At 42.7% G+C, this 25,858-nt stretch overlaps 1 protein-coding gene across 1 annotated transcript; it reads left to right on the plus strand.

Annotated features, from left to right (window-relative positions):
• The first annotated feature begins 3,588 nt into the window (after positions 1 to 3,588).
• Positions 3,589 to 23,894, plus strand: LOC144934066 (piwi-like protein 2). The gene is made up of 25 exons (XM_078859439.1): positions 3,589 to 3,738; positions 4,089 to 4,176; positions 5,231 to 5,369; positions 5,671 to 5,861; positions 7,305 to 7,443; positions 7,755 to 7,945; positions 8,596 to 8,761; positions 9,478 to 9,588; positions 10,748 to 10,868; positions 11,112 to 11,233; positions 11,353 to 11,433; positions 11,846 to 11,959; positions 12,904 to 13,098; positions 13,620 to 13,704; positions 13,978 to 14,067; positions 15,223 to 15,363; positions 15,713 to 15,826; positions 16,515 to 16,709; positions 16,867 to 16,962; positions 18,309 to 18,425; positions 19,591 to 19,679; positions 20,534 to 20,639; positions 21,533 to 21,789; positions 23,039 to 23,146; positions 23,464 to 23,894. The coding sequence occupies exons 1-25, from the start codon at positions 3,589 to 3,591 to the stop codon at positions 23,618 to 23,620; spliced, it is 3,363 nt and encodes a 1,120-aa protein (XP_078715565.1). The 3' UTR covers positions 23,621 to 23,894.
• The last annotated feature ends 1,964 nt before the right edge of the window (positions 23,895 to 25,858 follow it).

Below are 25,858 nucleotides of genomic sequence, written 5' to 3' on the forward strand. Positions count from 1 at the left end.
GTCCTTCACGAGCCTCGTCGGCAAGTCGTCCACTCAGCCCCACGTCCTCCCCCCCCTACCGCATCAGCTCCATCTCTTCTCCAGCCCGTGTCGTGCCCTCGATGCGGGCATGCGGTGGCTGGCCACGTGGGTTCTCTACACACACCGCCACCCCCAGCAACATCGCGAGTTATCGCGAGATTTCGAGCGTGCTCCCAAACAACACTTGGCTCACGAAGTCTCGCGAGATTGGAGGAGGAGGGGGCGGGGCCCACATCGAGCTTCCGTTAGACAACCTCTGATTGGACGCTTTCAAAAATTTGGCCGGGAGGGGGGGGTTGTCACGTGGGTGATCGAATCGACCAATCCAGTGTCGGCACGGCGGAGAGAGTCACGTGGCGTGGAGGGTCGTGGCGGACACGTGGCGGGCGAGTCGGAGTGGCACGCGGTGCTTCGATCTTCCATTCGGTACTCTTCAGACTCCATTCGATTGTGTCGAATGACAAATCTCAGGCGCTAAATGATCATGTTTTAGGTCTGCTGGCGGCGACGAGAGAGTTTTGCGTGGAGGAGCGCAAGGCCCCACCAGTGGTCACTGAGGATTGTGTCTTTCGTTTTGTATTTATGTTGGAGATGTGGTATCCGGTCTAGTAATGGCTACCACCGGCGTCTTGCGGACGTCTGGAACGCTCAGTCGTTAGGAAGCCACTGGAACTATGACACTTTTAAATCTCGATTGAAAACGCATTTATTTCGTGTCGAGTTGTCCTTTCCCCCGCACCTCCGATTGGCACGGTTGGTTACGTACGGTGCGAAAAAGGTTGACCATACAGGCAGGAGGTGTTGCCACTTTTGGGTCGCCAATTGGGGTATTATATTAGACTTTTGAAACGCTTCAGTAAGTCAAATGTTGGGGGGGGGGGCTACATTTGTACCTGGCGATGGCTTATTTTTAAAATGTGGTCACACGAGCCCAACGTTTTTAATTCGCTCCCCCAACCTTTGCCTTAGAATACCGGAGCAAACAGTACGTCCTAGCCGGGAACACGGGAATAGAGAGAGAGCACTTGTCATGGTTATCTCTTGCAGATCAATTTATTATAGATTCAGTACCCCGTTTTATGATGACCGTCACCTCAACACGGGACAGTGTTCAACAAAGTGTGTTCTTTTTAGCCGGGGTCTGTCTATTTGTGTTTGATAACAAAGTGACATCTTACAAATCGACGCTATTATACAACACTTGTTATTTCATACACGTTAAGACGTGCGCCTACCTATTAACTGGTTTCCAATGTACAGTATGTAGTACTGTACTGTGCTCCCGTTTTTTATCATTTGCTACAGTTGCTTATGATACATGCTGTAGTCAACACTGCACATTGTGTCGCGTTAAGTACAGTTGCATGTTAATGTTTTGCAATAGTTTTGAGGTATTATGGCGCAATGTGGAAATGTTTCTCCCAAGTCGTTCAACTTCTAAATTAACACGACCTGGATCCCTTATTGCGGAGTTTTGGAGGAACCACAACCACCTGTGGTACATAAACTTGTTTTATTATTTAAAAGCGCCTCCTAAAGTTCGTAAATTGAACATTTGCGTGCGCTGCATACTCACACACAAGCGTCACACGAGTCGTGGGGGCCACGACTCTCTCCAACCGGGGACGAGAGAGTCGCTGATTGAGTACGCCTCGGCAAGGTAAGGTAATTTACCCTTTTTACCGGGTAAAAGGGTAAAGGTAAAGGGTAAAGATGTCGACATGCCAAGGGGTAAGGTAAAGGGTAGGGTAAAGGTAGCTCGGAAGAATTCCCCGGTAGGGTAAAGGTAGCGCGAAGTATTACCCGGTAAATACGGTGCCTTGTTTACCGCTAAAAGCTCCGTGGCGCAGTCCGTGGCCTCCATTTAATAAGTAATATATTTTAAAAAAACTTTATTAAAAACACGCTTTTATTAAATGTACTAGCAGTGACAGAACTCCACGACTCCAGGAAGTGGCCCCGAAGCTTGCCACGACGTAAGAGACCGTGGCCAATTACAGCCAACGTCAGTTGAGCGTGGACAATTAGACCCAAGCCGTGTAAAAAAATAATGTTTAAAAACATATATTTTTATGATGGGATAAAGTATTGTCATCAGTATGACCTAAGTATACCAAGTTTGTAGTCGATACCACATTGGGAAGTGGGTTAAAATTGAGTTACAAGATTTGAGGATACAACGACAACAGACAGCGTGAGTTAAAAGAAAGCGTGTAAAATTGGAATAATCGAGAGTATTCTATATGAGTAAAGCGCTCTACCTAGCATGCACCGTTATAAACCTTGTTCATGTGTAGTAGTCCCCTAGTAATTACCCTGTAATTGGGTAATTTATATGGGGTAAAGGTAAAAGGTAGGCTCATTGCTTTTTACCTTACCTGCTAAAGGGTAAAAGGTAGGGTAGAGTGATTGTGGTAAGTTAAAGGTAGGGTAAAAATAGGCTCGTTTTTAACTTTTACCTTACCTTGCCGAGGCCTAGAACCCAACCCCCTGTGGTACATAACTTGTTTTATTATTTAAAGGCGCCTCCTAAAGTTCGTAAATTGAACATTTGTGTGCGCTGCATACTCACACACAAGCGTCACACGAGTCGTGGGGGCCACGACTCTCCAACCGGGGACGAGAGAGAGTCGCTGATTGAGTTAACGAAGTGGACCTCGTCTCTGTGTTCCTTGTGGGGGAGGGACCCCCGTCTGTGTTCCTCGTGGGGGAGGGGGACCCCCTCGTGGGGGGGGGGGGACCCCCGTCTCTGTTCCTCGTGGGGGAGGGGACCCCCGTCTGTGTTCCTCGTGGGGGAGGGGACCCCCGTTCCTGCGGCTCGGGGGGAGCCGGGAGGGGTCCTCGAAGATCACGCACATCGTCTGTCACGTGATGCCCTCGTGGTTCGTCAGTTGCGTTTTGAGAGTTGGATGTGAGCTGTGGTTTTTGGTTACTGGGAGGTTAAATGGTGTTAATGTTCTGTAATATAATGACAGTGAAAATTTTTACTCGCATTAATATATTCGTCTCTGCAATTGTTTTAATGCAGACCTTTGGCCCCACGGCCTTTAGGAAGTGCATCATTTCAGCAGCATTGATCCAGTAAAAACAATTGCACCGTTTTCTATGTGCGGTCTCATCAGCAGAGACAGGTTTGCTACTGGTAGGAACCACCTGGTTCCACCAGCCCACGGGATTATTGTGTCCGTCCGTCGTGCATCAAAAAATGAGAGGGGGAGGGTGGGGAGGGGCTGGTCACCCCGTGGTATCCTTATAAAACTCAACGTTTAACTTACTCACGCCGGCTTGTGCCCGCCCTCATTCGGCCATATTTGCGGAATACATCAAGCCGCCGTTGACCCTGGCCATTGACCGAGCAACCCAACGTTCCTACCAGCTCCCTCCGCAGGAATGTGTTTAAATAAATGCTGGCAAACTGCCAGATGTTATTGACAGGGCCCCTCTAATGTATCGGTACTGTTTATTTGCTTTTCACAAGAGGACAGCATATGCCTCTATGCATTTAATGTTATTCCTGTTATCGTCATGCTAAATATTGTGTTTGACGTTTACTCTTGAGCGTAGAGGATGGCAGACCATGGAGAGAGGCGGTTTGGCAGGGGTCGTTCCGTGCTGCCCCCAACCGAGCCCAAACTCCCAGAGACTCCACGTCCTACCCAGCACAGCCTGGAGCAGCAGCAGCCAACAACGGCAGGGGCAGCCTATGACCAAATGCAGGTGATGTGCTGCATCGGAGGTTGTCATTTACCGTCGTAATTTTTCATTGCAATTTAGAAGTTTTAGGCATATTAATATTTTTCAGGGCAGAATTTAAAGTCGCCTTTTCACGACAGAAACAAAATAAGGTGGTATTTTTTTCAAAGTCTTATAATTGTAGGGCAGACAGAATTCAATACCACGTTTCTGTGGATGCAAAATTGGTAATTTTGCCCATCAAATATTTTGAGTCACATTTTTAATGGTGTTTTGAGCTGAACGGCAAAAAAATACTTTGTGAATGTGTAGGAATGCGAAATATTGTTTGTGTTTGCTTGGATAGTGACATGAGTCCTTAATTATATCATCAGGTTCCAAGTTATGGACGAAGTAGCACTTTGCTGGCCAGCCTGCAGCACAGACCCCCAGCGGCTCTGGGCCCTGGCCTCAGCATTTTTGGTATGTCCTCTGGTAAAAATGTTTCCAGCTGCATTATACCTGAATTTATTTTGACTCAAGAAGGCAATGGTGTGAAATGACATATCCCACTTGGTTCATACTTTTGAACATTTCAGATGCTAGTTTTATCATTACACTGAACAATTTTTTTTTTCAAAATATAAATAAGGAAAGCAAAGCCGTAACATGGGAGAGATTCATATTCTTTGGGTCTTTCGGTAAAGTCACATAGATAGGTTCAAAGAAAATAACAAGAAACTACGACGTTTCGATCGCAACACAAGCGGTCGTCATCAGGCAAATAAGTTAGCCTCTGAAGTCAAAATGGGAGGGGTTTCAGTTATTCTACACTTTCCCTCCCAAGAAAAGAAAACTGCAAACAAAGATGAAGGATTGGGTGATGGCTTGCTGCTACACAATCTGGAACATAAAAGGGACACAAGGGAGAAACCTACCAAAATATTATATCAGTAAAACTCATAGTTTATAGATGATTGCAAGTAGTTGTGAGGAGTGGTGGACTTTAAATAGCAGCCAAATTATTTTGGTCATCCCCTAGTCTGCCCTGCACCCGAAAGGTCAAATGTTCTAAAGCAGCTGAATGGAACATGTTGTTCATCCAAAACTTTATACATAGGGGCTTATGTTTTTTTTTCCCAATTGCATAGTACAGTAGAGCATTGTCATTCCTGCCATTTTGTAAATATGTGAAGGCATGTTTTGGTCTGTGGTCATGTCTACGAAGCACATGTTAAGTCACACTGGGCAGTACTCACCTCTGTTGATAACTTTTAACCAGTGGCAGGAATTCCACATGTCCATAATCATAGTCACTCTCCATAGTGTGACCACTTTTGACGTAATACAAATGTAGTAGTCAAATTATTGATCATGGAGGGATGATGGGCTGAGTGGACCACTGACTGCAATATTAAGTCTTTTTTTTATTATAAATTGAGAACTTTGATCACAAAAAACCACCATACATACAGATTGGACAGAAAAGCTAATTAATGTTGCTTGCATTTAAACCAAAAGTATTCCAATACAACAGGTCGAGGAATTTTATCAGCTGGGAATGCTGGAAGACAGGTCGCCCAAGGGTTACAGGAATCAAAACCGTCGGTGGCTTCGTCAAGCAGTGGACTATACAGAGGTGCAGAAACGGAGCCGATCGGTAAAGAAGTTATTAGGTATGTCCAACTATGTTGTTCGTTTTTGAATTTCCCAGGCATCTTAATTATGCATTGCTTAATAACGTAATAAAATTATTAATTATAATTGAAGCTTTCCTGGCAGACCTTATATGGTACTCAATCTATAACTGATGTTTTTATAATCTGTTTAATAAATACATTGTTTATGCAGAATTAACAGTTAACTTGTTGTCCATTGTGTGCTGCTCATGTGCACATTTAGTTTAGTTGGAATGTGTCCATCTTCTGCCCACTTGTGTGATTGTGTAATTTGTCCTCTGTGTGCGCTTTGCTGAAGCTTCGGACGAGGCGTAATACAGCAGGGACTCCTTGCTGCTCCCGTTGTTACTGCTGCCTTGGAGAGGGGTGATCATGGATTGGCTTTGCTTCCAAGCTCATCTGGGGTCTCGTATATTGGGCCCAGCAGGGCTACCCTGCCATGTCCTGATAGGGCCTATTTGGCTCAACAGGAAAGTGTTCTTCATGCAGGTTAGAGCTGTCTTATCCGTTTAGTTCTTTTGTTTAATTATACGTAAATATATAATTAGCAGGTCATGTGTGGTGGGGTAAAGTGTGGTATTCCCACCTCTTCCCACTTCCAACCTCTGGCCAGGATGAAGAGCTGACCAACCTCTAGAGGGGCTCTCTAGAGTGGAAAATCACCGGGTCCATGAGAGTCCCATGCTGGCTTTGCACAGAGATGCCAGTAGGAAAGAGGGGGGGTACTAAGGTCCCATTGACATTGTTGTCATCTTGTTAGGGCATCTTAATGTAACGTTGCCATATCTTGGCAACATGTTGCTTATTGTTTAATACAGCTTTTACTTCAGTTGACTTTGCTTTGGGTGTGCTATGTGTTTTTGCAAGGGGCAATAGATATATATTTTTTGCTGCTGTCTTTTCTAGCATCGAGGTGCATTATGCATATACATAAAAGGGAAACATGGAAGAACCAGACCAAAACGTTATATCAGTAAAACTCATAGTTTATGGATGATTGCAAGTAGTTGTGAGGAGTGGTGGACTTTAAATGGCAGCCAAATTATTTTAGTAAACCCCTAGTCTGCCCTGCACCCTATCGCTCAGATGCTCTAAAGCAGCTGAATGGAACATGTTCATCCAGAACTTTATAAATAGGGGGTTATTTTTCCAATTGCATAGTACAGTAGAGCATTGTCATTCCTGCCATTGTGTAAATATGTGAAGGAGTGTTTTGGTGTGTGGTCATGTCGTCACACTGGGCAGTACTCACCTCTGTTGACAACTTTTAACCAGTGGCAGGAATTCCACATGTCCATAATTATAGTCACTCTCCATAGTGTGAGCACTTTTGACGTAATACAAATTTAGTAATCAAATTATTGATCATGGAGGGATGATGGGCTGAGTGGACCACTGGCTGCAATATTAAGTCATTTTTTTTAAATTATAAATTGAGAACTCTGATCACAAAAACCACCATACATACAGATTGAACAGAAAAGCTAATTAATCTTAATTTGGAGCTTTCGTGACTGCAGGAATTATTCTTTGGTTCTTTCGGTAAAGTCACGTATAAAGATAAAATATTAAATTAAATACTAGCATACGACGTCTGTCTGCTTATATGTCTGTCTATGTTTCTGGTTCTGTGTTTAATCTCTCTCTCTAAATTTAGCATTCTCAGGAAGAACGTAATCAACCAGATAGGGTGTTGACTGTTATGTTATCCGACTCTCTGTTGTATTACATTACATTTCTAAGTATACTAGATTTGTGTTTCTATTTAATTTATACCTGATGATGATTGCTTGTGTTGCAATCGAAACGTCGTATGCTAGTATTTAATTTAATTTATTATTGTATCTTTATACGTGACTTCACCGAAAGAACCAAAGAATAAAGCTAATTAATGTTTCTTGCATTTAAACCAAAATGATTCCAATACACCAGGTCGAGGAATTTTATCAGCTGGGAATGCTGGAAGACAGGTCGCCCAAGGGTTACAGGAATCAAAATCGCCGGTGGCTTCGTCAAGCAGTGGACTATACAGAGGTGCAGAAACGGGGCCATTCGGTAAAGAAGTTATTAGGTATGTCCAACTGTGTTGCAAACCTCTGTATTTCCCAGGCATCTTAATTATGCATTGCTAAATAAAGTAATGGAATGATGATTATGAATTATAATTAAAGCTTACCTGGCAGACCATATATGGTACTCAATCTATAACTGATGTGTTTTTATAATCTGTTTAATACATACATTGTTTACGCAGAATTCACAGTGAACTTGTTGTCCATTGTATGCTGCTCATGTGCACATTTAATTTTTCTTTGGAACGTGTCCATTTTCTGCCCACTTGTATGATTGTGTAATTTGTCCTCTGTGTGCGCTTTGCTGAAGCTTCGGACGAGGCGTAATACAGCAGGGACTCCTTGCTGCTCCCGTTGTTACTGCTGCCTTGGAGAGGGGTGATCATGCATTGGCTTTGCTTCCAAGCTCACCTGGGGTCTCGTATATTGGGCCCAGCAGGGCTACCCTGCCATGTCCTGACAGGGCCCATTTGGCTCAACAGGAAAGTGTCCTTCATGCAGGTTAGAGCTGTCTTATCCGTTTAGTGGCTTCTTTTGTTTAATTGTACGTAAATATATATTCAGCAGGTCATGTGTGGTGGGGTAAAGTGTGGGATTCCCACCTCTTTCCACTTCCAACCTCTGGCCAGGATGAAGAGCTTACCAACCTCTAGAGGGGCTCTCTAGAGTGGAAAATCACCGGGTCCATGAGAGTCCCATGCTGGCTCTGCTCTGCTTTAGGGCATCTTAATGTAAGGATGCCATATCTTGGCAACATGTTGCTTATTCTTGATTTGAAGCTTTCGTGACTGCAGGAATCCATACTCTTTGGTTCTTTAGGTCAATTCACGTAGGTACAAGGCTACATATAGCCTTGTTGTAGCTGCTTTCTCGCTAGTTCAGCAGTTCCACTGCTGGATGATATTTTTTCCGCCTGAGGACTACTGCTTGTGTTGCAATCGAAACGTGATTTATTTTATACCTACGTGACTTTACCGAAAGAACCAAAGAGTCTGTTGCGTATTGTTTACTATAGCCTTTAATTGAGTTGACCTTGTTTTGGGTGTGCTATGTTTTTTTGCAAGGGGCAATAAATATGTTTTGCTGTTGTCTTTTCTAGCATTGAGGTGCATTTTGCATGAACAAAATATAATTATTATTATCAATTGCAGTGTTAGGTGGACGGGGAAGGTCCATCTCTTCCCCCACGTCCTCTCTGGGACTGCAGACTCCCTCCGAGACTTCTCGCCAGCCGCAGTCCACTTCGGTGGAATCGGGCAGCTCTACCTCCCTGGAGTCAACCTTCAGCAAGCTGTCCGTTGCCACGCTCCCTGTCGAGTGAGTGAGCGGCTCGTTGTGATTCCTTGTTGTAAAATAATCCCTGTGGTGTGGAGGTGATGAAATGCCTCGGAGAGGCCCATGGCTTTTAGCCTGTCAGTTTTGAGGGTTGTTTAATCATAACTTTTAATGCTGGTCAAATATGGGTTGAAGGACACACATGCTGTCTTTCCTCTCGGAGTATCTTACTGATATGTGTGTCCATAATCCATGAGCCCTTTAAGGGGGCTCTCGAACTTTAGTTGCCACATCCAAAGCAGTCTTCAGTGACTGGAAAAAGCCATATATTATGTTGCCAGATAAAAGGGGAAAAACCTATTCTCATATTATACGTAGTTTTTTTTACTTAAGTTTAATTCAGTTATCCAAATGTTTCAGTGGAAATAAGATGTAGATAAAGACCTGTTTTAAGTCATTTCCACTGGTAAATTGGTGACATTCTGTGAGACTTGTCATTGACAGAGTGATGCGTCGCTAGCGTTCTGTTTCAATATTTCCTCTTGTAACAGTGCCGATGTCATAATTGGTGTGGAGGGAAAACTAAAATTCCCCATTTCATCTGACAACATTTTGGTTATGTAGAAGGGTGAGTGATTTGCTTGGCTGAAATCACACCATAAAAGTGTTTTTTATCTTTTTGTAGGTCTTGGGTGTAACTATTAAAGGACAGCTGGCAATGTGTTTGGCATGCTGTTATGTCTGGAATGCTGTGTTAGGAAACCTATACAAAAAATCGGAACCCATGGGACTCCTCTGGAGATTGCAACAAATTACATCCATCTGAGGTGCTCCAACGAAGCCATCTACCAGTATCACGTGACATTCAGGTGGGACTTGTTTTTTACAAATTAGTCTGTAGACTTGCCGATTACATCACTGCCAGACAGTCTTAAGTGTCTCCTTTATTTGAACAGGTGGTGGCATTAACCCGTTGAGATACAAAAAGCATTGACTTTTTTTGCAAGGGTGACCCACCACTTTAAGTTATAAAAAAAAATATTTAGCCTGGAGATAATCTATTGAGGTGGAACAGCTCGTGTAATGACACGTACACATTTGAAGTTGATAACTTCAAACAGTAAGCATTTGGTGCAACGATTATCACACCCACTCGAAATGCTTACATATTTTTAAATATTGATATAAAGCTTTCGTGATTGCAGAAATCCATACTCTTTGGTTCTTTCGGTAAAGTCACGTAGGTAGAAAAATTAAATAAAACAAAATAACATCACAACGTTTCGATCGCAACACAAGCGGTCGAAACATCGTGATATATTTTTTGTTTGTTTTATTTAACACGCGGTAGAAAAAAAACTTACGCTCTCGCGCCAAGAATCGATTCTTTAATTCGAGAAAATGAATCGGAAGGTTGTTATCTTTAGAATCAGCCTATTCCCGTTTAATCGATACCACAAACGCTCACAGATATCGATTCTCGCCAGTCCTGTATGCGGGTTGACGCCACACACTGCATGGTCATTTCCCCCCCCAAAATACAAAAGTCTATTTTTATACTTTTTACATTGTGTACAGTATGGAAGCTACGCACATGCCAAATTTCAAGTTTGTAGCATGTTGGGAAGTATGCTAAACATTTCGAACAGACGCACATATCCACAAATGTCCCTTTTATATTAATATAGATTTGTGTAATAATGTCTAAACAGGGTGTTATCAAGTGCAATATCAATATTTTAATTTAAATGTACAATTGTGTTCTCACAAGATGTCGCAAAATTGGGTGTACAACTCTGAAGCTGCGTTTTCTTGCAACCATTTAAATCTCACAACGAAGTGGTAACTTATGTATGCGAACTTGTGCATGTGAGCTCGCATTCTTGGCTCACTCTCCAGTCAGTCGGGTCTCAAGAGTTTGTTAGCTCATAAAACCATTTTCTGCCCACTGTACACAAGCTTAATCGAGACATTTGACATGTCCTAAGTATATGTGACTGCTAACGATCTCACTTGTGCCTCGGACAGCCCTGAAGTGGACAGCACGAATACTCGCTTTGGCTTACTTAACGAGCACAAGTCGGTGATCGGCAACACGAAAGCGTTTGATGGGTGTGTCCTGTATCTGCCTCGTAAACTCGACGACAACGTAAGTGCTGGAGATTCTAATAACTTTCTTTATTGTTTTCCAACTCCCAAGTGCCGCCATACTTCCTTATACTCTGTTGATTTACCCTTGTCACAAGGTAATAATCATGAGGTCTTAAGGCTTTGGGTGCAATATTCAATGTTCGTTTAAACTTGTTACGTGGTAGTGTTTTCTCTTTGCCATAATGGTTTACTGAAGTTAGATTAATGTTGTTTTTGATGTGTTTAATTGTGGGTTCGTCAGCTAAACCTCACTTCCAAGCGAAATTCAGACGGAGTGGAGATAACCCTGTCCATCAGGTGCACCAAGATCATTGAGCCAGATTCAGACCTCTGCCTGCCCATCTACAACATCATATTTAAAAAGTGAGAATATATAATTTGACGGTGTATATTGTTAATATTACTTCAGTTTGTACTTGCATTTCTCACTAATTGTTGCGTTGTTTTGAAACAATATAGCCTGCCTTGTTTCCTCTGCTTAGGATAATGCGATTGCTGGAATTAAAGTTGGTTGGAAAAAGTTTCTTGAATCCTCGAAAGCCAATCGTCATCAACAGATACAGGTCAACTACAATGTAGTCCGTGCTTTACTTGAATCTGTATTTCTGCCCTGGGCAGTCATTAACGATTATTAATCCCTTACATTAACCTTCATCTAATACACGTTCAATAGTTTAGTTTTTTCTGCTTACTGCTTGGTGTGTTGGGCTTGTGCTTAACAACTGAGATGTATATGTTTAAACTGCCCCTTAAGCAATGTCTAAAAGCACAGTGAAACTAAAGTATTGATGATATCATTTAGATGTGATTCCTAATGCTGCTAGAGTGCTTACTATTCTGCTATTTTATTTAATAATGCTTACTCGTGTTCATGCGTTCAAACGTTTTACTAAAAACTCGCCTCCATCTGCATTCTTATTTTTCTTCACCTGGATGACCTACGCCATGTAAACGGTGCTTTTGCGTTACCCATAGGATTCATATTTGGCCTGGCTACATCGTTGCTGTGCAAAAGAAAGACGGTGGATTGATGCTGATGCTCGATGTGTCCCATCGAGTTCTGCGCATGGACAGTGTGCTGGAGGTCATGTGAGTGTAGCATGAAGTTGGGCGGCCCTGTGCCGCTGCTGCTGCTCATGTGCGCTATCATTTTGATCCCGGGCTGCCTGTAATAACTGCCCTAGGTATATATTTATTCTCTGATATGTTTTCCAATTGTGTCCCTCCAACATGTAAAACATTTTTGCAATCTGTGTAGCCTACAAAGGCTAGGCACACAGTGGCATTAAAATGAATTGGTTTTTGTTCAACATGATAGTGTTTGGTCTGGTAGAGAAACCTTTCGTAAACTTTTCTCCTGTGATTTGTTGGATTCTAAATTTCACTTTATTCAATTCCCAATTATCTATATGAACAGTTATATAGTTGCAATGAGCGGCTAATGCATCTGTAGTATAAGTTTTTTTTACCATAATTTTTTAGAAGATTTTTTTTTTATATTTCCATGATGGTGTAACATTTAACAAATATGTATGTTATTGCTGTTGTTCCAACAATGGGACCCAGACTACTTTGATGACCACAGTTAAAACTATCTGGTCCAAGAGATTTACATTTAAAATCTCTTGCTTTTCTTTTTCAACTGTGACACCGCTTCATCTGAAGAATAATGGTTAATTTCCTTGGCTATATGCATTATTGTGCTATCAAAGTCAACATAAATTCCTCCACTAAATAAAAATAACATCCGCCGTTTTATGGTTCCATCTTCTAAGTAAGCGGCTATCATTTGTGAATTGAAAATTTCAACCTGTCTTTTGCGGAATTTATTTTGCCAATTGCTGGCCATTACATTTTCCAATGATTTTTGTGGTGTTCTGCAATTTATTTTCTTATTTCTTTCTCAATTATTTTACAGAGTTTAAATGTATTCAGTCTTATGGTTTAGCATCCCACCCCCTTCTCCCCCCATGTCCTCTTCTTATTATGTCTCTCCCACTCGTCAACGTGCATCGTGGCATGTCCGCTAACAGGACCCATCTGTACGAGAGCTGCCACAGCGGCGCCAACTTTCAGGAGGAGTGCACCAAGGCCTTGGTGGGCCAAGTGGTCATCACGCGGTACAACAATCGCACCTACCGCATCGATGACATCGCCTGGGACAAGACACCCAAGAGTACCTTCCTCAATTCGGCTGGGAACACCATGTCTTTTGTTGAGTACTACAAGTAAGGGCAAATTTGTTTTGTTTTTAAAATAACTCGTATGCGAAACATTGCACTTGTATGCGAAACAACACACAACGTGGCAACTTAAAGCGGGGGGATTCCTGAATAGAATGAAGCGTGGAATCCGGCTAGCTGGACTCTGGTTAACAAGCGTTTTGCTGCAGGGTTTTGAGATGTTGTGGTTTCACTCTTCAACACACCGGTGGGCTAAAGTAGTGAACTATTTGTCTTTTGTCAACGTGACACTTTTTTGCTGATTGGCCGTGTCGGGTGGTAGAGGGTTACGACACATTTATAAATAACGCGATCTAACCCAAAAACGTTTATTATGAATAATATTGTTCGCGAAAGCCTACGTGTTAAAATGCAATTCTATGATGAACACTATAAAATAATTATAATCAACCTAATGGAGGATGACACACAAGAGGTGTAAATATGGCTTTTCACTTTCAGCTGTATCTGCTGTTTTCAACCAGGACACATTACATTTTACCTGTCTCGTCTCTTTTTTTTCCCAGGACTCAGTACGAAATTACAATAGATGACCTTGGGCAGCCACTGCTCTTGCATCGAGCAAAGCAAAGGAATCGGGCAGATGATCAGGTTAAGTCTTTTATTTTATTCTCTTTAATGCTTTTGTGTAACTAGAGATCCTTATTCCTTAAATCATGCTAAACTCGCAGTGCTATGCAAACTTGGTCAGTTGAAATTACAGGTACATTATGATGGCAATGTATTGTGAATTACAAGTCTGGTGCTCTGTTTATTTTGCCTGGTGTTTTTTTATAACCCAATAGCACTAGGCGTGAGTGCTAATTAATCAGGAATTAAGATTGTACTGACCGTTAACAGGGCTTGTGTCGATTGACTTTGCAGGTGGCGATTCAGACCATTTGCCTCATCCCAGAGCTCGCCTATATGACTGGCATCACCGACTTGATGAGGTCAGACTTCAGCATGATGAAGGTAGCATGTTGCACAGTCTCATACCAATCTTGTACATGACACTTGGGCTTGGCTTGATCATGATACATGGATTCAGCAACACTTTCAAACTTGTGGTTGTTATTGGGTGTACAATGTTTAATTAGCGATAATTTTACCTTCTGAGTAACGTCACCTGGCGCGTGACATATACACTCAGCCCCTAATAGCAACACCACTACTAATATGATTTGTATTTGATCGTCTTTACAATCGTGTCATTAGCTTGGTTATTATGATGGCGACAGAAGCGGTGGACAAGTTAAAGCTTTTCCTCCAGCCAAAGGTTGTTTTTGGAGGTTGATTTCGGATGAGGCGAGGAGGAAATATTCACATTGTTGTTGCTTGGGATATGTTTTGGAGGAGCTCTTTCAATAATCCAAGACAGTTCAGTTGCTCAAATGGTGTGTGTCCTTGTCGAGTACCATAAAAAGTAACACTAGAGCTGAACTTTTAAATTATGTAATTGAGTACATATTATCAGTTTGATTACTCAACTTAACCAGATACAGTAAAACCATGGATTGCGAGCATAATTCGTTCCGGAAACGTGTTTGTAATCCAAAGCACACTCGTATATCAAAGCACTCGTATATCAGTTGTGATCACGTGACGCTCGGGAGGGGGTGGGGAGGGTGGGGCTGGGTAGAGGGTGGGGCTGGGTGGGGAGGGGCTGGTCACCCCATGGTGCCCTTATAAAACTCAACGTTTAACCTACTCACGCCGGCTTGTGCCCACCCTCACAGTCGGCCATATTTACGGAATACACCATGCCGCCGTTGACGCTGGCCGTTGACCGAGCAACCCAACGTTCCTACCAGCTCCCTCCGCAGGAATGTGTTTAAGTTTCATATTGAATTACTCTCATGTTGTATTATGCGTTGCAAACATGTTGCCATGTGTGTATGTTTGAACTTCTTTCGAACAGTGCTATTCGGAGGTGCTGGGGAAGGATGTCAAACTAAACGCAAAAAGCATTTCTAAACAAAGTAATGTAATATTTGGTAAAAACTATGGAATTTAGCAAAAGGAAGCGCCGGCAAATGTTGATGCTGTTAATGGCGTCGATCACGATGACTATTGAGCAAGTTCCATGAATGTTTTGTACATGTACACTAATTGTGCTTCCCATTGCAGGCAATATCTGAGCACATGCGCCTTGGGCCATCCTTGAGACACAATTCTCTCATGGAGTTCATCAGCACTGTGGAGAATAATCCTGAAGCCCAGCAGGAGCTATCAAACTGGGGCCTGCAATTGGACAGTGACATTTATAAGGTAATCTGTCATTTCTCTCCATACTTGTGAGTGGAGCTACCAGTTCTGTTTATAAAATAAAATCTCATGTTTATTGCATACAAAAAAATGTGCTCAGTCTTTGCCGGTGTTCGGAGCCTATTGATTATTACCACAGTGCTTGGGATTTTTACCAAGCAGTTACCACCACCAAGACTTAACACCATCCAAAAACCTATAAAACACAAATGTAAATGCTTGCCTATGAAATGTATTGTATACTTAGCAATGCGCTTGAGTGCTAGGTGCACCAAACCGAGTGAAATTATTGTTCGCGCGTGTTTTCATAGCCGGTATCGGACTCGCAAACGACTTTCCTTTACCATTTCAGTTGAGTGGCCGCCAACTCCCGCCCGAGATGATTCGACTGCAGTCCAAGGCTTTTGCGGTTTCGCCTGAAGCTGATTGGACGCGCCATATTGTCAACGCCCCCTGCATCACGGCCGTGAGTCACTGCCTCCTTGGGCTCGAGTTTGTGACTTTGTGTCTTGAATATGTGCTTACGGATTTGTTTAGTGGGATAACTGACTTTCATTCCATCTCAAGTCGTTCAGTCATCTGTTAATGTATTATGACATTCCAAGTGATAGCCCAGTGTGTTAGCAGCATGGCCATATTTAGGACATTGCTAAACTACGAGAAATGAATAGGTTTTTTCAGTTGTCTGTACACTCTCTGATGTGTTTGCCGGTTTATTGTACTGTGTTGTTCAGCACAATGTCCTACGTTTTGCTCATCGCTAAGTGAGAGCTTCTACTGGTCATCTGTGAAAATTACTGCGCACATGTGAAAGAGAGCGTCATAGCTCATGGGATTCCTGTAGTATAAATAAATATTCTGATTCTGATTCTTCAAGGAACTGAATCCAGTAGCTCCTATATAATCCTGTGATTATGAGCACATGGGAGTGAAATACCGAACAACGTGCGGTACAACAAACCGAAAAAACATCGAAGCCATACGCTTAGTTTTCCTTCATTCGCACGTCTGTTTGGCTTTAGGGACCCCGTTCCCTATTGATGAATAATTGACAAATGCAAAGTAAAACAGAAGACTTATTTCCCCCCACGAGTGGATTGACGGTTTAGCCTTGTGCCCGGTGTACGCTTTTTACGCACAATGTGGATGCACAGGTGGCGATGAAGAACTGGCAGGTGCTCTGCACGCAGCGGGACTCGTTTCTCGTGCGCGAGTTTGTGAACATGATGTGCAGCGTGGGGCCTCCGATGGGCCTCGTAAACCAATTCCCCAACATAATAGAGATGCCGAACGATCAGACCAAGACCTACGTCGACTGCATCCGCAAGAACTACAGCTACTCCCAGGGCGTAAGTGATGGGCGGCGGACTTGAGAGAAATGCCTTAATTGCCACCAGGGTTTTGGTTTCAAAAGTATGTGTGCCACACCTTGATGCCCGTGGTATGAGCATTAATCACCTTTGTCGTTAATTGATGGTGCTGCTGCTGGCTGTGGGCGACGTGCAGGTGCAGATGATCATGTGCATCTTTCCCACATTGCGGGACGACCGCTATAGTACTGTGAAGCAAGTCTGCTGTGTGGAGCTGGCGGTGCCATCGCAGGTACACACATGGCAGACTTTGTCACACCTAAAGCAATCATTGGATTTGTCAAACAAAGTGAATGCTATTGTAAGGAGGTAAACGTTTGTAGTGTCACTTATTTACATTTTCCAGCTGTTAACAGCATTGAAGTAATTGCTTTACCCACTGCACATTAGGCATTGTTAATCAAAACGGCAACTTGTTTCTTCGTCCAAATGATCGTTATAATGTTTTTATTTCTCGCTTAAGGGGAAAATAAAATGTAGTTCTCCAGTTATGTGCCACTTGTGTTTCTCTGTATAATGATATCTCCGCAACCAGATGCACCAACCCCACAAGACCTCTTTCAAAATTCTTTGGCATTTACACCGAAACCTAAGGCTTGAACAGCCAAGCTACAGCAACTTGGCAAAAATCCTAAGAGGACCAGCATTAGGATTCAAAACTATTCCACGCAATTGCCTTGATTACCTATTGCTTGACCAACGATATGAATAGTTACCTTTCCACATAACCAAAGCAAGTGTGAAGATATCCAACTTAAAAATATCTATCCAACAACCACACAATGTCTGGCATTATTCAACAATAATAAGATTTACCAATGTTTCATGCATTGCACTTGATAGACATTAACTATTTATTGATTCCGAATTTATTTTCGGCAGTTCATTCAGGAGTGCTTATTTGATGGCAATGATTCGATCAATGTATAGTGCTGCAAAATGTATGTGGCCAGAAGATGGAGCTAAAAACCCATATAACCATGTCATAATACCATAATGGGTTTTGTTGCGACGTGGTTATATTTATGATATCTTATGTTGTGTGTTTGACAGTCCAAAATAAGAATTGCAAATACAAATGTAGTAAGATGTGTGCTGTCTGACAACCCTCATAACCTACCCAGTGCCTTTTGTTTTTCTGATTAAAGACTCTGGTAATAAAGTGTCAATGCAGCATCATAATTATCATCACATGAATACGTGGATTGTGATTCGAGTTGTAAACAGTCAAGGCATCGGCACTGCGTAGGTAATGACAGCAATGAGATTTGGTGTGTATCATAAATAATAAAAACATTATTGTCAATCCCCTGCTTGATGAAGGCCTTCTCACAACAATTGGTCATACGCGAGGTATGTTTGACCATGCCTTGGCATGCTGGCCAGTATGGGTTGGTGAAGGTGGGGTCCAGGACCATTTCAGATATTGCTCGCCATTGTTGCTAACCGTGGCTGGCAATTGAACTCTGGTCATTTAGGTACGCAGCGCATTGGGATAACAACTCCACACAGCCTCTCCCCACCACTCCCCTCCCCCCGTGTAAGCGTGTTTCTCCCTCTACTGTGGTTCCTGTGCAGGTTGTGCAGACGCGCACAATTAGCCAGCAGAAAAGAATGCGCAGCGTGGCTCAGAAAGTGGTGCTGCAGATGAACTGCAAGTTGGGAGGGGAGCTGTGGATTCTTGACATCCCGCTGGTAAGCGCCCGTGTGGTATTGTCAACAGATGGCTTTAACTGGTGACATTTTGTACAGCCTAGAAGAAACTTAATTGACCTTTTTACATTCACAAATTGTTATTCTGGAATGGATGTCTACGTTTTCTGCTTTTCTAAAACAGTCTAGCAAACGGTGCAAAAGTAATTGGGCACACATGTTACTTGTAAGTTCATGGGTGATTGTGTGTAGACTTGGAATACATTCCGAACCACTCTTGAGTGTTTATGCATGTGTGTAACTAAATTAGTACATGTACAGTTCGCGTACCACGGGTCCATCTTCAGGCCATTCCTGTTTTCAACATATGTCTCTCCGAACGCCGATGTCATCTCATCGCATCACATCAAATTCCATCAATATGCTGATAAGACACAATTGTATACTGCAGTGTGAAGTCAGTTCGATATGGAGAGCCTCGGTAACCTCGAAGATTGCGCGCCAGCGGTGTGCGCACGTGTCTTTGCACGAAATGAAATTCTGCTTAATACAGTAAAATCAGAGGTTCTGCTGGTTGGCACTCAGGCTCGGGTGACAACAATTAGATTTTAAAAAACAAGTTTTTCAATTCATACACTTTTATTAGCACTCAAAGGTAGAAAAAACACTCTTAAAGAAAATTAAACATTGAAAAGAAGCCACCAACTTTTATTTAGCACATCAAATTTGAATAATTATTGGGTCAAACGAATGTATATTCTACTTTTGAGTGCAAATATAAGAGTGTGCATTGAAAAGCTTGTTTGTAACCAAACTTTGTATCCTTGTTGCTCTCGCGCTAAGGAAAGGGGAAGCACAGCGGCTGCTCCGTCGCCATGACGAGCAGCGATAAAAGCGCTCCTTTCACATTGGTCATAGGCTGGCCAGCAACAGCCACTGTGATTGGACCAGAAGTTTGTCGTCGTAGGTGGGCTTGACCATTCGTGATTTCAAGAAGGGGGGTAAAATGTAAAAACGACTTATTCAAATTTAGTTGAAAACACGAAAAGGACAACAATGGATGGGACCTGGACTGTTTTTTTAATGAAATCTTGAATTGTCAAGCGAGGCGAGTCTGTGTAGAAAATTTCAGCTCGTTATGCTTCGTAGATCCAAAGATATGAAGCGTTACATTCTTGTTCAGTTATTCATGACTTTCTGTGTCCAGAAAAACATCATGGTGGTTGGAGTTGATGTTTTCCACAACGTGGTGCTCGGAAAGCAATCTGTGGTTGGCTTTGTGGCCAGCATGAACAGGTTGGTGTCTTATGTGCCACGTGGCATTTACTTTGACTCCAGTGGTTAATCACCTTAACAAAGACAAAGATCCCCCATTAAAGCTTCAGCAGACTGTTGGGGCAAGTGCTGTTAGCGAGCACCTATGAAAGACGGCACGGCACACGAGGCGAGGTGGCCAACAACATGATCGGCCGCCTTTGTCTCCGTAGCGGTGATGTTTTAAACACCGCACGAGGCACTCATTTGAGGCGGAGTTGACCTAGGGGAGGCCCAAGACTGGTTCAAATATTCGCCACTGTTATTGATTTTTGGCGAGAATTAAACTCGGGTTGCTGGGATCATAACGCAGTGCGCTAACCATGACACTACTGCTCCCCCATGAATCGCCTTCGACATGTATTGACATGCATAGACAGTCGCATCAATCTCACGCCAGCATTGATAGGTTGACCCGAGTTTGTGTATGTTGCGAAAGGTTGTGTGTAAAATAACTGAATGGTTTGCAAAACATTTGTGTATTTAACATGCTAAAACCACAACCGTACTTGGGTTTGCAGTTGAATATTCATGCAATGTTGTCTGGTCAGAGCTACCTGGGTTGGTGGCACTGGTTATGCTAACAAAGGGTGAATGTCAGAACTGGTCTTAAGCCCTACACCTTGATCATCTCGACCTTCAATAACTATCTAATGCGGTATGTAAACATCACCATTGGGAGAAAAAAGTCTGCCAGACATGTTGCTGCTCACGCTACCCCGTCGTGCGTTGTGTCGCCCTGTATTGGTGCTCGCTTAACAGTGTTTGCCCGACAGCCTGAAAATCCTTCTCTTTGGTGGATTAGGATTGATTGGGCTCCTGCATTGTCGATACAGATCCGTGAGCCGCTGGTACTCGCGCGTCGTGCGACAGTCGACGGCCCAGGAGCTGGTGGATGGACTCAATCTGTGCATGACCTCGGCCATTAAGAAATACTACGAGGTATGCTCATCTGAACATGCAAACTCTTTTCCCAGTGGCACACTGCTTGGTGGAGGGGGGCCGCCTTATACCAATTCATTATATTCTTTGTTCTTATTTATATAATATGGTTCTTAATCTATATTTTACGGTGCCTCACTTAATAAAATGAGTGTGCTGGGAGGCAGCTTGACATCGTATGTTGCAAGTACAGACATTATGTTGTTACATAGCATCATAACCTCCCTATATTTAAACAATATGTATTTCTTGCCTCCACGGGAATTTTTGTCTTGTTTATTTCACTTTGATCTCAGCTAATTTAATCATGTCTCTACAGCTCTCTCAACTCCCATGTCCGGTGTAGGTCTCTGATTGCACTCATCTCCTCTCTGGGGTCATCTCGAGCAGTCCTCGGCCTTGAGGCCAGCTTGGACACTTTCTCGGCTCTCATGATTGGCCTTGGCCTCAAGAGTTGTGGCCTTGGCCTCAAGAGTTGTGGCCTTGGCCTCTAGAGTTGTGGCCTTGGCCTCAAGAGTTGTGGCCTTGGCCTCAAGAGTTGTGGCCTTGGCCTCAAGAGTTGTGGCCTCGGTCAAAGGACTTGGCTTAGAAGCACCAGCCTTGACCCTGGCCTCAGCCTAGAGGATCCAGCCTTGCCTGGCCTTGACTTAAAAGGGTCCTTGGCTTTCGCATACAGCTCCCTCTAGTAAAAGCCCCTTCCGCCGTAAGAAAGTAATTGCAGGACTATTCCTTTTTAGCCTTTAACATAAATCATAAATGGTCACTTCTTAGGTTCTCAATCAGTCTTAAATATAGAATTGACTAGAATTGAATCGATGTGTCATCACATGCCTACCTGTATGTAATGTTTCCTATCCTGCCACTTGCCATTAACTGGCCTTTTCTCTGCACAGCTAAACCACTCCCTCCCGGAGAAGATCATCATGTACCGCGACGGCGTGTCTGACAGCCAGCTGGCAATCGTGCGTGACTTCGAGGTGATGCAGCTGACTAACGGCTTCAGGACCTTTGACCTGTCGTACCAGCCCAAGATGCTGGTGGTTGTGGTGCAGAAGCGGATCAACACCAACATTTTCTTGAACAACAACGGCGCCATGGAGAACGCGCCTCCGGGCAGCGTGCTGGACACTGTCGCCACCAGCCAAGAGTGGTGAGCATGGCTTGTTATGGCAAGCAACAGCACCCCGCACCCCTCTGAGAGTCTGCTTCTTCATCACGCGTACATTGTCACATATCCAGCCACTTAATGGGGACCGAGGTGTAGTAGTTGCCTAGGTATGTGTACAATTGGATCATTTAAACTCTGGGACTTGAGCACATGGCCTTTGATTTATTAATCTGGTGCTGGGCTATAGTGCCACCAAACCAGATTCCTTTTGTATAAATGAAGTGATAAATTTAGTGTTTTTGGAGGTTCTTATATGATTATTCAAGTCATAAAAATTCCCTCGTGAAAGGGCCTCACGAGTAAACCTTTCTATATTCGGTGCTTGCAATGGTCTCCAACTATTTGGTATTTACACGAATTATGGGTTTGGTTTTTCCCATCCAACCATTAAAGACGAAATAAATTGACTTAAAGTTAAACTGTGCATGTTTAGAAATCGTGGAAATCTGAGTAAGAAAAAATCTACTTTTGCACCTGGTAAGTGAGAGGCTGCTTCCTGTCGAATACATGTATAGCCCTTTGTCAATTGACTGTCAGATGAAGGTTTTGTGGTTGCCTATCCAAAGGCCTGGACAGGCTCAAAAAACCTGTACGGCTTCCAAGATCTGACAAGTTTGGGTGCACGTCGCCAGGCATTTGTTCAAAGGCAGTATGTCGAGTAATTTGCAAGAACTTCTGTGTAAATAATACTTGCTGTGAATAAGTCTTTCTATTTCTCACCATTTTATATACAGTTATTTTTTCTGTCTTCTTGGTTCTTTCGGTAAAGTCACGTACAAGGGAAGTAATAAAATAATAAAAATAAAACATAATAAAACAATTCTCACGACGTTTCGGCTACAACGCAAGCAGCCGTCTTCAGGTGAATAATGAGGCTCGTGTGTCTCGATCCTCCTCATTATTCACCTGAAGACGGCTGCTTGCGTTGTAGCCGAAACGTCGTGAGAATTGTTTTATTATGTTTTATTTTTATTATTTTATTACTTCCCTTCTACGTGACTTTACCGAAAGAACCAAGAAGATGAATCCCTGCAGTCACGAAAGCTTTAAATCGAAATTTATTTTTTCTTATTTTATTGTCTTTTTTTATATAGCTGCTGCACTGTTTGGGAGAGCGTGCAAGTAAGCATTATCATTGTACTGTGTTACACTTCGCTGTATCCTGTGCATATGAAAAATCAACTTTATATTTTGTTAAGGGTGTGCGCCTGCTGCGTGCGTGTTTCTAAAGGCTTGACTTCTTCCTGGTGTCGCAACACGTGCGTCAGGGCACGGTTTCCCCCACGCACTACGTGGTGATCTTCAACAGCCTCATGCTTGGCGCAGACCACATTCAGAGGTGGGGGTGGTCTGTGAAACGTAGAAAAATATGCCAGTTTTGTTATGCGCAAAATAGTTTCACCAGACAAAAAGCACAAACTGCTTCAAACATTGGAGAGAATTTTTTATTGTAAGCAAATGTTGTATGCAAGGTTAAAAATTAATGACCGCATGTGAAAAAGTCAGGATTTGTGAACATCTGTAGAACACAACAGCTCTGTTAAATGATCAGAGTGGATGTGTTACGGGTTAGATGATATGGTGTTGTGGTGTAATAAAGAACTGTTTATCACCTCTTTCCCCCCCCCTCCGTCCCTACCCCAATTCTCACCTCAGGCTAACGTACAAGATGACTCACCTGTACTACAACTGGTCTGGCACTGTCCGTGTGCCAGCTCCGTGCCAGTATGCCCACAAGTTGGCTTCGTTGGTTGGGGAGAATTTGCACAGCGATCCAGATCCAGGCCTGTGTGACAAACTCTTCTTCCTGTAATTCCACGCAACAAAAAAGTGGCTGGCCAAAGAGACGAGCTTTATTTGTAATCGTAGTCGTATTACTGATTTTTTCACCCATGCATATCTTACCCGTACATCTCTTCCATTTTAATCTTTTGTGACTGCAGAAATCCATACTCTTTGGTTCTTTCGGTAAAGTCACGTAGGTAGAAAAATAATAGATGTTTGTTTTTTTGTTCACGAATAATTCTATGATTTTGCACGGTCGTTGTTGTTAAATTTACGATTTTAAGTGTGGAATTTTTTGTCTAATTGGCTTTAAAAAGGTGGGGGGGGGGGGGAGTTAAAATAGCAGGTTTATTTTAAACAATGGGCTAATTTAAGAAATGTTTTAAGTTTTTGCCATTTCAAACCCCAAACTGCCACCACCAACCGTCTACCGCTGATTCTTTATTGACTGACCTGTGATCAGTGTTGTCCTCGACAATGTACATCACCGGCTCGTGTGTCTCGATCCCCCTTCTGGGATCGCGCTATTAGAATCCTAGAAATCTCACTCAGATCTGGAAGAATGCTGGCCAACAAGAGTGGAACAATGTTGACATCCAGAATAAACGCCTCGTTCGAAACCCAAACGTCACACCCCCTCTCTCAGGGCTTTGATATTCCTTGAAGACACTGGTGTACCATAAACTGCATCAGCACAACACGCAGATGAGCACATCTCTCATGAATTTAAAAACAAAGACAAATCTCAGTGCGAATGGCCATGCAACACAAACTGTGTATACCATTGTACATTAGTTGGAGCTCCTGCAACAAAGGAATAGCAAAACTACACAAACGCTTTCCAAAAGTTGTAGATTAGAAGTTTTCGTGACTGCAAGGGTCCATACTCTTTGGGTTTTTCGGTAAGTCACGTAGGCAAGCTTCCGTCTGAAGATCGAAGCTTGTGTTGCCTCCGAAACGTCGTGATTTTTTATTTTTTTACCTATGTGACTTTATCGAACAAACCAAAGAGTATCTTTCAAAAAGCCCTCTCGTGGCGAGCAGACCTCGACATTGGCATTTAGCTCCTCAACATTGTCATCGTACGCAACCCTTTATTAATTCTGACCTTACTCCCTCCCTTTGATGCTGCTAATCCTGCATAATGCATGGGCATAATGACTTTAAACCCCTCGCCAAACCTACGCATTTCACAAGTAGTGCTAGTCGCATATCTGCATTTCCCATACATATGCTAAATTCCTCTTGATATGCAAATTATTTTGTCAAGACGCTCTTCGCTCCTCTATCCCAGCATAAATAGTCGCTCCAAGCCTGGAGCGTGCCATTCAGACTCTGTCTACTTGACGGACCTGTTCTCCACCTGAGGACGGCTGCTTGCGTTGTGGCCGAAACGTCGGGATAATTATTTTATTATGTTTTATTTTTATTATTTTATTACTTCCCTTCTACGTGACTTTACCGAAAGAACCAAGGAGAAAAAACTGACACCTTTTTTACAAAGAGTCATGTTTGCATAGACCACAATACTTGCAGTCATAATGCAAACAAAAAACATAACTGATAATGTATGCACAAAAAACATAACTCTGATAATGTATGCACAGTGCATACATTATCAGAGGTATGTTTTTTGTTTGCATTATGACTGCGGGTATTGTGGTCTTGCAAACATGAATCCTTGTAAAAAAGGTGTCAGTTTTGTTTCCAGATAGAAGGGTAAACCAATTATCATATTGTAACCTTGTGCATAAATGTTGTTTGTAATGCAGATTTCAAATAATTATAATTTGCAATGAACAAAAGGTCACTTAAGTTTACATTTTTCATCTTTGGATACCGAGCCAGCACTGGAATTACACTTTCAAGCCACAGGGTTGGATGGTCTGAAAAGCATTGAAACATTTAATTGTTTGCACTGGGCCCTATGCTCCCTATGCCTCAATCGAGTCGTGCATTTAAAAATAACCTTCATTTTATATAGCGTCATTTATGCTAATAGCATCCCGTAACACATCAAGACGTGAATGTTTTAAATTGACGCACATTACAATTTTATCTTGTTTTTGCTGTAGTCATTATCAGTTGTAGTCTGTCTCCTGCTGGATGATGGCCTTGTGACATTACCATCATCCCTCACGATCCCACAATCGAGGCATCTTCTCTCCTAGGACTGTTATTCTGTCACCCGTTTTGCTGGTCCATTTGTAGCAATGTGTCCTGCCCAAGCTTACTTTTATTTGTTTAAAAATAAATACCGTGTGTC

Source organism: Lampetra fluviatilis, chromosome 9, assembly GCF_964198595.1.
Source record: "Lampetra fluviatilis chromosome 9, kcLamFluv1.1, whole genome shotgun sequence".
In the NCBI taxonomy this organism is placed as follows: domain Eukaryota; kingdom Metazoa; phylum Chordata; class Hyperoartia; order Petromyzontiformes; family Petromyzontidae; genus Lampetra; species Lampetra fluviatilis.